Raw genomic sequence first — 12,284 nt, 5'->3', positions numbered from 1 at the left:
GTTTGTAAGAGCCAATGGAGACTGAATACATGAAAGAAATAAGAGTTTATGGAAACAGTAGAACTGATACATATAGAGAAACTATAGTTCATAAATTTATTTAAATAGTAAATAACAATTTAAAGGAAATTTTTGTTCTTGAAATTCAGATAATTGAGAAAAACAGTGTATTTGTTTATATAACATCTTTTTATAAGTTAATAAAAACAAATATCAAGTAATGTCCACTGATGTTTCTTATGCAGTTCATAAATATGATTTTATTTTTCTAAAGTTTTCTTATCCCCCTTTAATCTTTTGGATAAAGCTTGGGTAAAGTAAATGATGTTACCTTTTTATAAAGGGGTGAGTAAAATTTTGTGGGATATCATCAGGTAGAAAATAAAATTTTCATGTTGTTAGAGCAATACTTAAGTTAATTTTACAAAAATAGATATGAACTCAACAGATACATTTAGGTTCTTCTTCATATTGCTGAAGACATGTAAGAGCCACTAATAATTATCTTAAAAGAAGGATCAGTTTTTGAAATTTTTCAGAAATAATTTGGTGGCGTATATGATTAAAATTTTAAATTTCCAGAATTACATTATATCTATTACATATCAAGATACTGTAACTAATTGTACTTATGAATTAAATACCCCAAATTTTAATCTTGTCTCAGTTCATGAAATTTAACATATGGATGATTTCTTTGGCATTAAGTATTTACCTTGTGATTAATAACATAGCTTTTAAATCTCTTTAGAGCATTTTTTATTTCTTTGTTTCTCAGTGTATAAATGGCTGGATTTAGGAGAGGTGTAACAACAGAATAAAACACAGCAAGAAATTTGTCCAACCAGGTGATATTGAGGGGCCACACATAGATGAAGATGCAGGGCAGAAAAAGGAGCATCACCACGGTGATGTGGGCAGTGCATGTGGACAGGGCCTTAGATGCTCCAGCTTTAGCGCTCCTGTGAACAGTGACAAGGATATATGTGTAGGATATGAGTAACAGAATAAAGCAGGATACAACCACTATCCCACAGTCAGCATTCATTAACATGTCCAAATCATGGGAATCTATGCAGGCGAGCTTGATTACCAGTGGCATGTCACAGAAAAAACTGTCTATTTCCAATGGGCCACAGAGAGGTAGCTGCAGAACTGCTACAAGCTGACTCAAGGCATGCACAAAGCCAACAGTCCAGGATGTCAACACCAATCCAGTGCATCTTCTCAAGTTCATGATGGTGAAATAGTGGAGTGGTTTGCAGATGGCCACATAGCGGTCATAAGCCATCACCAGCAAGAGCACCATCTCTCCTGCAGCAATGCAATGGGCAAAGAAGACCTGGGACATGCATCCTGCAAAGGAAATGGTCTTGTGTTCCCTGAGAAAGTCTGTGATCATTTTTGGAGTGGTAACTGAGGAAAGCCATATATCAACAAAGGACAGATTGGCCAACAAGAAGTACATAGGGGAATGGAGATGACGGTCAATGGTTATTAAGAACATGATGACAATGTTTCCTGAAACAATGAGCAGGTAAAATATCAAAAATATCACAAAGAGCACAACCTGAAGATTCTGTGAGCGAAAAAGTCCCAAAAGCACAAATTCTGACAGCTCAGACTGATTTCCTCCATTCATTTTGTCCTAAGAATCGACCTACAGAGAAAAAAAAGATTTTGAAAGGATGAGGAAGACAAATGGCTTGTAGATTTTGACATTTACCTTGAGAGTTAATATCTGTACATCACATAAATGTAGAAAAGTCTTCACTAAATATGAATGACATTACTATTAATGTAAAACCTCATGAGCCATAGTTAATTTTGTGGAAGCAGAGGATCAGATTACATTTATATGAACAATGTTTAAGAAATGTACTCTGTATGGTTGGAAGGAAAAATGTAGGTCACAAGGTGAGAAGTTGCAAATTATAATTGGTTTTGCTTATCAGGAATATCTTACTCTCTAGTTCAGTTTAAACAAACTCTCAATGTGGAACCAACAATTATTCCACTATATGATAAAAATTAACTCATATCCTTAGGTAAATGATTATGAATTACCTTGAATTTCAATGTACAAGGTGTGCTACAGTCTTTCTATTTTTATTACTACAGTTAGTGAGTCCTTTAAACCACAATGTAGTTTTTTATATTACTTTATAGAATTAAAATTTTATCTTATTCTTCTGAAGGAGAAAACCTACAGAATGCTGTATAAGATACTGAAGCACATATTGATTGGAATATGGACATCATGTTAATATTTACCATAAATTAAAATATATCAAGGAACTTATATGGACAACTAAATTTATTAGCAAATTGTCAATACAGATGAATGTAAAAATAGATTAGTTGAACAACAGGACCATTCAGATTCAGACTTGAACATTACATTAAGGCTATAATTAAACACATTTATTTTAAATAATATCAATAAAGAACAATGAATCACTACACTGTGGAATATTAGTACCTTTTATCATAAAATATGTATTTACTGTAAACCTATCTATTATTTATCTATTAATCTCTCATCAATTTTTATCAATTATTTATTGATTACTGCTATTACTTGAAAAATGATAATATATCATATTCACATTTAAATAAGTAAATAAATTTGATCTTTGTTAGTTTTGCAGTAATGTGAAGTTAAGCATCCACTAAAAATTAGTTATTTATATTAAAACATAATAGTGTCCTTTTTGACATGCAATATTGACAATACTAAAGCTGAATAGGGATAATATTTACAATTTTTTCTCTTCCTTCAGTAATTCCTTGAGTAGTATTTTCAAATTTTGTTTCTTACCTGTTATATCTTTGAAGTTCCTGTGGAGGTGAAGAAGTTGACCTCCCTGTATAGGATGCTATCTTACTTTTCCATTTTCTGAGGAGTCAGAAGCATGCACTAAGGAACAAAGAAATAAATCAGGTAAAATATTTACTTTGGCAAGTGCATATATTAAAGAGTAATCTTTCTTTCTCCGGAACTGAGGTCCAAACCCAGGGACTGGCACTTGCTAGGCAAGTGCTCTACCACTGAGCTAAATCCCGAAACCCAAGAGTAAACTTTTAACCCAACAGGTTATTTTCTTTAACAAATACATGCCTATTTTCTAAGGAAAATGGCTTGATATTTCACCAAATATGTCTGTGGTACTTGCAAAGGCTGAACAGTAGGAATTCCAACCCAAACACTGCCTGCCAGTATAAAATTTTTCTAAAAATACCATTTTTTCCAATCATGAATAATTTGTAACAATAATAGTCAGGGGCAGGATATTGTGTGCTTGAGAAAGGAATTTCTTAAAAGATATGTATGTGACTTCTCATGAAACATTTGAACAAGAAAAACCATAACATTTAAAAATTAGAGTTTATAAATTAATGTGGAATGGGTATATCACTCTATTAATAGCTATCTACATATAATATATTTAATAGACTTGGCATTCATTTAAAAAGTAGTGAGACTTAGTCAAATCACTATGACCTATTGACATTATAAGCGTGACACAAATATTTTTCTCTTTCAATAGTGTATTATGAATATGTAAGAGAAAATTACATAAGAACACCCTTATGCATTTTATCATAATCACAATATATTACAATTTTTATTATTTTCTTTCTTCATTTTTTAAAGATTTATTTATTTTATGTATATGAGTACACTGTAGCTGTCTTCAGACACACCAACAGAGTGCATCTAATCTCATTACAGATGGCTGTGAGCCACCATGTGGTTGCTGGGAATTGAACTCAGGACCTCTGGAAGAGCAGTCAGTGCTCTTAACCACTGAGCCATCTCTCCAGCCCTCTTTCTTCATTTTTATAGTGCTTCTTTAAATAATATTTTGTTCAAAATTATGGGTAATGATTTTACCCTTCAGCTGAACTCTGTGTAAGCAATAGGTATTCTCTCTCTGTCTCTCTCTCTCTCTCTCTCTCTCTCTCTCTCTCTCTCTCTTTCTGTATGTGTGTGTGTACATGTGATGATTTTTCCTCAAAATGACTGTTGTTGGCATTTTCATGAATTTGTAGGCATAAATGACATGCTAAAGTACCAGTTCCTTTTCAGGGATTTAACATCTGTTTCAGGCTTCATGTCTTTTTTTTTCCCAGAACGACCTACATACCTACACAGAATCTTCCATTAAATCATCTTTAGAATTCTCCTTTTCATATGGTTGGAATTCTTCTAGAAAATACTAATGTTGGCTTTAAGTTTAATAGTTTAGAAAGAGTTGTCAAAGAAAGACTTTTTTAGTTACATTTCTAGGGTGGAAATGTGTTTGCTTTGGGACTGGAGAGATAGTTCAATGGTTAAGAGGACTGGCTGCTCTTTCATAGGACCTGAATTCAGTCTACAACATCCACATGGTTGTTTCCTACTTTCTGTATCTCCTCTCCAGGCAGATCTGATGTACTCTTCTGACATAATTGCAGTATACAGACATATTATGTGGGCAAAGGCACACATGCATAAAGAAAAAATAAAAATTGAATTCACTGTCCTATAGGGGTAGTATCCTTCCAGTAAGATTATATGCTACAAAACTCTAAAATACTCTCAACATTTGTACTTTTACAGAAATCAAGCATATATTGGAACGTAGACAGTGTATCAGATCTGTGTTGAATGCACATATGTGGTATCAAACATATTCCAGGAGCTCATTGATGGCTCTATTACCTCTCATATTCCTTTTTGTTGTATTCTTGCAATATGAGAGTATTACATCATGTCTTTTTAGATTGGTGACCCATTTTACATCTCTCTCTATCCTGAAATTTGTCCTACATACTGAGCGTATCTGATGTAAAAGGATCTACCCTGTTAAACCGCAGTGACTGTGAAAAGTTGCATGCTGGTTATATGGTTTAGCAGGACAATAAAAATGATCTGATGTAGACATAAACACATTTCAGAGCGCATGCTTCTTTGTGGTGTGGCAACTGATGATAGGCCACAGAATTTTAGATATAGTAGAAGTTAAGAAGGCTTGTATTATTTTCCAATCTGTAACAAAGCACAGGAATGATTCTTAACCTCAATCATAGTAGATGCTGGTAAAACAGATACAAGTATATATTTTCAGATTTGTCTTAGGGAAGAGAATCAGGGAGATGATCTAGCTTACCAGACTCCACGTTTTCTCATAGCTCAGACTTTCCTCCTCTGTGCTGTCTACTTGTGGATACCCTCATGTTATGTCGGGAGAATGACATGAAACCACTGTCTGTTGGCCTGGTTTTTATTCAGCATCCGAATCTTTGTCCCATGGGCAAAACTCACTTAGCCTATATACTGAACAAAAGAGAACCCTGTAGATAATTACCTTGGACATCTCTTAGGAGTTTCTTTGTTAAGAATGATACCAAGTACTGCATATTTATGAAATAAAACAGAGATACACATGAAAAGTATGAATAAGTCCAGGATTTAAAATTAGTAAGGTTATATGAATTTTTTCCTTAGCCAACAAATCCATTGATACCTTATTCATAATTGATCAGTAAGAGAAATCATGTATTGTGTGTTCTGTATGACCAAAATAAAGTGATTCTCTAATTCATGGCAGAGGTGTCTCAAATAGGCAGGCAATGCTGATCATATAGAAGTCATATCAGTATATTCTCTGATAATTTACTCTGTTTGAATGTATGTACTTGATTTTCAAATCATTAAGACCTTAGGAGGTATAAAAGAAGAACATTGATATGAATTTTAAACAGATTTATTTTGATTTTTTGCATTTATATACATCTCATATTTAAAACAGCTTTATTATAGCAAATTATATAACTACTATTTAATATATATAATTTGATGACTATTTCATTTAATCTCCTTTTCCTATCTAATAACATTCTTACTCCTGAATCATATTTTGTCTAATATTAAAGTAGCTACTGAAGTTTCCCTTGATGTATGCCATTGTTACATGTACTTCTCAATTTTTCTAGATGGAACCCATGCTGGACACTGCTCATATAGCCAAGAACTAAGACCAGGGACATCAAAGTCTTAGGGGAATCCCAAATACTACTGCTCTAATAAAAGAATATAGTCTTAAAATGACTTCTAATGGTATGCTATACTCATAGATCACTATCTTGCTATTATCATAAAACCTTCTTCCTGCAGCAGATAGGAGCAAATATGGAGACCCACAACTAGACAATGTATATATATATATATATATATATATATATATATATATATATATATATATATATATATATATAGAGAGAGAGAGAGAGAGAGAGAAACATTGAACTCAACCCTAAATAGAATGTCTTTGTGTAATCTCTCCCCTCATGGCTCAGGGAAGTATGGGGAAGAAGATCTGTAAAGATTATGAGAGCCAGTGGGTACAGAAGACACCAAGAAAAAAAGGCCCTAAAATATAATATGATTTATACACATATGGAACTACAGAGATTGTGGCATTATGCATAGGATCTAAGCCATGTAGGGTCTCAGTTCTGAGAAGTATATGCCCCCACCCCAATATATAAGCTATTTCAAATTGACAAACACTCACACAGGAAAAAATAATTTTCTCTAATGGAGTCTCATTTGGTATGCAAACACACTTAAGGATAGTTGCCATACCTAGCAGTAGATGGTCAACACAAATCAAACTCAATGTTATTTTTGAAGTTTATTTTTTTATATATTGCAATAGCAACTTAATTGAAATTAATTACATAATTGTAATTTACCTGGGACTAGGTAGTGTTATTTTTATAGCCTTATTTTATAAATATTGCAAATACTATAATGATGCTTTGAGAATTTATTTTCTTTTATTGGATTTTTTATTTACATTATAATGTTATTCTCTTTCCCGGTTTCCAGGAGATAAGCTCTCTATCCCATTCCCCTCCCCTTCTTCTATAAGGGTGTTCCCCTCCCCATCCACTCCCCTTCCCCACCCTCGACATTCCCCTAAGCTTTCGGGTTCAGCCTTGGCAGCACCAAGGGCTTCTCCGTCCATTGGTGCCCAACAAGACAATCCTTAGCTACATATGCAGCTGGAGTCATGGGTCAGTCCATGTATAGTCTTTGGGTAGTGGTACAGTCCCTGAGAACTCTGGTTGGTTGTTCTTATGGGGTTGCAAGCTCCTTCATCTCCTTCAGTCTTTTCTCAAATTCCCTCAATAGGGATCCTAGTTCAATGGTTTGCTTCTAGCATTCACCTCTGTATTTGACATGCTGTGGCTGTGTCTCTCAGGAGACAGCTATATCCGGCTCCTGTCAGCACACACTTCTTAGCTTTTGTGCATATATGCATATATATATATATATATATATATATATATATATATATATATATGGGCTGTATACCCATTTGAAGTATACTTTTATTATTGTTGTTGTTGCTATTGTATGTTTGCCTAAACCATTTTTTAAACCTTACAGGTCTTTTGTTGTACAATATGCTTCCTGACATTGTGTATTTATGAGATTTCTGTGTGTGCAACTATGTGTGTCTCAGGGTCAACTTTTGAATTTTCTGGTTTTGTTTGGCTTTTTCCCTCTTTTTTAATTTTTTCATGTGTAATTTCTTTGTCCTATTCTGTTTATTTTTATCTTATTTTTATCATTATCATTAACATTATTACTATGTAGTTGCTTGCTTGTTTTCTAATGAAAGAGAAAGGTGTGATTTGCTTGGTCAAGGAGTTTCTGAAAAAGGAAAACCACAACTGGAATATATTTTATATAAAAACATTTTTAATAAAATTATTTTTAATAGAAGATACTTTTCTCTCCATTTATATGTGATGCATACTAATGTTTGAAATAAATTCTCCAGAATGAATTAAATTATTTGTACTTTTTATTCTGTCACATCAATAAATATATATCTGATTTTTGAATAGTACTATTGTTGCTGATAGTCTGTTTTGTCATTCTTGTATTGATCCTAGCCTTAATGACTCAACTATCTCTCAAATCACTTAGTGAGTATTTGAAGTCAGGCAGTATTATGCCTCTTTATGGCATTCATTTATATAAGCAATAATCTTGCTTAAAGTCTATTTTTTTAAAGTGTATTTTGACATACAGAATCCCCGTAGGTCAAATTTAGTCATTTTTTCCTATACAACAGAAATATTATCGTAAAATTGTTCATGGTTTTATTTGTGTTTCTAGGAACTTCTCATTTCCTGTAGATTATTCACTGTATTGGCAGGTATAATCTATAATAATCTGGTGATTAATATTAGTGTAATTATTCTAATTATATCATCATCATTATTATTCAGTGTAATAATGTCTCCTCTTCCCTTTGGTTTACATATAGCTGCATCTCTTTACTTTTGCAGCTGAAAGCATGTTAATATTATATTTAAAATGTCAAGTTTAAGTTTACATGCCAATTCATATTTGCCTATTGCAAAATGAGACATTTACATGACTGACAGGAAATGAAGGTAGTACAACCATAATAGAAAACAGTATGTAGGTTTCATGTAAGTCAACCATGCTGCTTCCAAGTATATATCTGCGGTTGTTGAAATTTATGTGTTGAATGGTCATTTATCCACATATCATATTTTTTATAGTATTACTTATCACAATCATGACAATCAGCTTAATTTTCCATGAATAAGGGCATAAAACTGGAGGTGGTTGATAGCACTGAGGGAATTGTTCTCCAAATGCAGCAGGGCAGATGTAGATAGGTATTCACATATGTAGAGGTGATCCTCATTCACATAGTAATAAGTGTCACTGTATATTTGATTATTAATTGCTGAAAAGAGCAATGAGCTAAATGTTTACAGATTCTGGTACTGTCATTACTATGACCCATTACTAGCTTCCTGTTTTGTAAATCCTAAAGGTCACACTGTCATCTATCTATAGACAGTTTAAGAGTTGTATCAGAGGTATCTCACTGCTGATTGGTTGTTATAAAGAGCTGACGACCAATAGTTAGTGTAGGAAGTGGAACTCTGGACGTTCAGTGGGAGAGAAAGTGAGCTGAGGAGGGTCATTTCTTAAAGAGACATGGGAAGAAAGAGAAGTAACTACTGTCCAGTAAGTTTTGGATAGTGAAGTAGCAGGCTGCAGCTAGGTGGTTGGGTTAACATAGACGAGCTAGTTGAGAGTCTGCCCAGCTAAGACTTAAACTTCAGAATATTAAGAGGTCTCAACGTCATTATTTTTGGTAGGTGGGTAACCTGTGTCTTATAATACACACCAAATGTTTCAGGTTGCATAAAACCTGTAGGAGCTTTAGCCAGAAGTGGGAAAGTGGGCACAAGATTCCATCGCTCACTAAGGTTAAGGCAGGTAATTTCATTTAGTGACATCATCTCTGGTAAACTGTACACACATCAGGGTAATCCTTATTACCAAGAATAACTGGGCAATGTAAACTAGACTCAACGGAGAAATAAGGAAATAAAAAGCAATGTCAAATTTGGGTGAAAATGGATGGGGAGGAGGTAAATATGCTAAAAGTTTGAATAACAAATTAATTGCTATAATCATTAAACACGGAAGAATAGAGGGAAGCACAATACTGAACTCCATCAACCTTATATATGTAATACTTGTAACATGTGAACAAATATGAACATGTTTCACAGAAATAGGGAATACTGTGACTTAAGCTTCTAGTTCATTATTCATGATGTATTATCAGTTTATGCAACAACACTTCTTAAATTTTAACTCTTAAATTTATTGTATATTATTCATTTAATTATTAATTTAGTTATTAATTTTTTATTTAACTAAACAAAAATTTTATTAATCCTTTCTTTACTTTTTAGAAGGAAGAGTTAATTTGGGTTGATTGTTCCAGAAAGATGACAGTCTTAATGGATAGGAAGCATGGCTATAAGTGGCAGCAGCAGGAAGCTGAGAGCTCTCACTTCTTCAAGTCTAAGATGAAGTCAAGTGCATGCATCTGAAGAGGCTTTGTATTTTAAGTCTTAAACCCTACTCCTTTTGTTTCATTCCCCATGCCTGCATTTTGGGCAGACAGGATAAATTTTGGATTGAAAGTTTTGGTTGTGTTGGTGTCTCTTATATCTCCACTGGGGTTCCTCCCTGGTTACAGGAGGTGGTCTCTTCTGGTTCCATATGCCCAAAGTTGTGAGTTACAGCTAAGGTCATCCAACTGATTCTCAGGCACCTCTCTTATCCCAGGTCTCTGTCTCCTTCTGGAGATTCCCTTCACCTCCTTAACCCCGTCACTTGCAGATTTCCATTCATTTTTGTGGCCATCTATCCATCTATCCGTTTCTTCCCCACACCTAGCCCTGAAACACCACCCCCATTCTTTTCCTCAGCTCCCCTTACTCCCAGTTCCCTCCCTCCATCTGCCTCTTGTGACTATTTTATTCCTCCTTGTAAGTAACATTCAAGCATCCTCACTTGTGCCTTCTTTCTTGTTTAACTTCTTTTGGTCTGTGGAGTGTAGCATGGTCCTTTTATTTTATGGCTAATATCCACTTACAAGTAAGTGCATATCATAGATGTCCTTTTGGGACTTGGTTACCTCACTTAGGATGATATCCCGAGTTCCATCCATTTGCCTGCAAAATTCATGCTGTCTTAATTGAATAGTATTCCATTGTGTAGATGGGCCATATTTTCTTTATCCATTCTTCAGTTGAGGGTCATTTAGGTGCTTTCTCATTTCTGGCTATTAGGAATAAAGCTGAGGAGATGGCAAACCAATATCTATCCCAACTTGAGACCCACCTCATGGACAAGTACCAACCATTAACACTATTAATGATACTCTGTTATCCCAAAGGGGATGGGAATTCCAAGGGAAAACCAACAGAGTCAACTATCTTGGACCACTGGGGCTCACAGGGTCTGAACTACTAACAGAACATAAAGAGACTCCATCTAGGCCTCCCCAAACATATGTAGCAGATGTGCAGCTTGGTCTTCATGTGGGTCCTAAATAACTAGAACAGGAGCTATCCTAAAAGCTGTTGCCTGTATGTGGGATATATTCTTTTAACTCAGCTCCTTTGTCTGGTGGGAAAGGAAGTACCTAGTTTTGTAGAGATCTGAAGTGCCAGGGAGAGGGATACACAGGGAGGTGTCCCCACCTGCTAAGAGGAGAGGGTGACTGAGAGTGGGACAGAGAGTGGGATGTAAAGTGAATAAGGAAATAAATAAATAAATAAATAAATAAATAAATAAATAAATAAATAAATAAATAAATAAATACACAATTCCAGTGACATACTTTCTCCAGCCAGTCCACATCACCCCATAACCTGAAACAGTGCTACAAACTGAGAAGGAAATGTTCACATACATGAATCTTTGAGGAACATTCTCACACAAAAAGTCCATTGAATGATGTTGGCGATCTTTGAATTAGAGTTCTGCCATTTTCCTCACTCTCTACATAGGCTAACTTTTAGCTGTACTTGTTAGATGTTTCAAATCTAAAATCAGAATAAGTATGTTTGAAGTGTGTATCTATACCTTCTTTCTAAAACATAATTTAAAAAGATAGAAGCAAGATTTCTCCAGGAATAAGGATATTTCTGTGCAAGACTTACAGTTTAAGTTGGACTACTTGAAAATTGGTAAAAGTAGGAGAGAATTAACCGAGGAGTAACCCTCTTACTTTTCTCTATATATACTGTGGTACAAATTCACATAGATATATACATGATAAGTATACTGTATACGTTTCAAAACAATTTTCAAAACCTAGTAGGCCTAAACTTGATACCAAATTCAACATTACATACAATTACAGAACACACTGAAATATATCAGTTATATGACCAAGACTTGACACAGGTGGCATGCATTAGGGAATTATGACCAGAGGATTTTTTTTCTGGTAAAATCTCACATCTTTAGCAATTGGTCTTGTAAGTATAAAATTTTTGATTTCCTTTGATTATATACATACAGTAAGAGATCAGGCAGCAGAAAGCTTCTCTTTATTCCTTATTGATGAAGATAATAATTTTGAAAAGTTGACTGATATTAACAATGTTGGGATGACCACCAGGCGATTTATGTGTCCCTTTTTTTATTCTCATAGACATGCAACACTCAGTATCACTCTTTACAAAGAAAACCTCAAGAGATGTCCATGATAATTATTTTCAAACTTCTCATTATGTTCAGAACACAAAATAGATGACATGGGACACCCATGGGACAATTTCAGGAAGAAACTTGGTCAGGCTGAGGGGAAATGTGTCTCTACTAAACATCCATGTCTTCATAAGCATACTTTAGATGGGAAGAAAAT

At 34.3% G+C, this 12,284-nt stretch overlaps 1 protein-coding gene across 1 annotated transcript; it reads right to left on the bottom strand.

The window, feature by feature from the left end:
* Nucleotides 1–703: 703 nt before the first annotated feature.
* On the bottom strand, nt 704–1,642 carry Or4k49 (olfactory receptor family 4 subfamily K member 49). Its single transcript, NM_001000372.1, has one exon. It carries the CDS (start codon nt 1,640–1,642, stop codon nt 704–706), a length of 939 nt encoding a protein of 312 aa, NP_001000372.1.
* Between the last annotated feature and the right edge of the window lie 10,642 nt (nt 1,643–12,284).

This window comes from Rattus norvegicus, chromosome 3 (assembly GCF_036323735.1).
Source record: "Rattus norvegicus strain BN/NHsdMcwi chromosome 3, GRCr8, whole genome shotgun sequence".
NCBI classification, from domain to species: Eukaryota; Metazoa; Chordata; class Mammalia; order Rodentia; family Muridae; genus Rattus; species Rattus norvegicus.
The sequence above is the reverse complement of the archived record's forward strand: the minus strand, read 5'-3'. Positions and strand labels throughout refer to the sequence as shown.

Bases quoted from the DNA above. Each gene is read 5' to 3' on its own strand.
- Or4k49 (NM_001000372.1), bottom strand. From the start codon at position 1,642: ATGAATGGAGGAAATCAGTCTGAGCTGTCAGAATTTGTGCTTTTGGGA.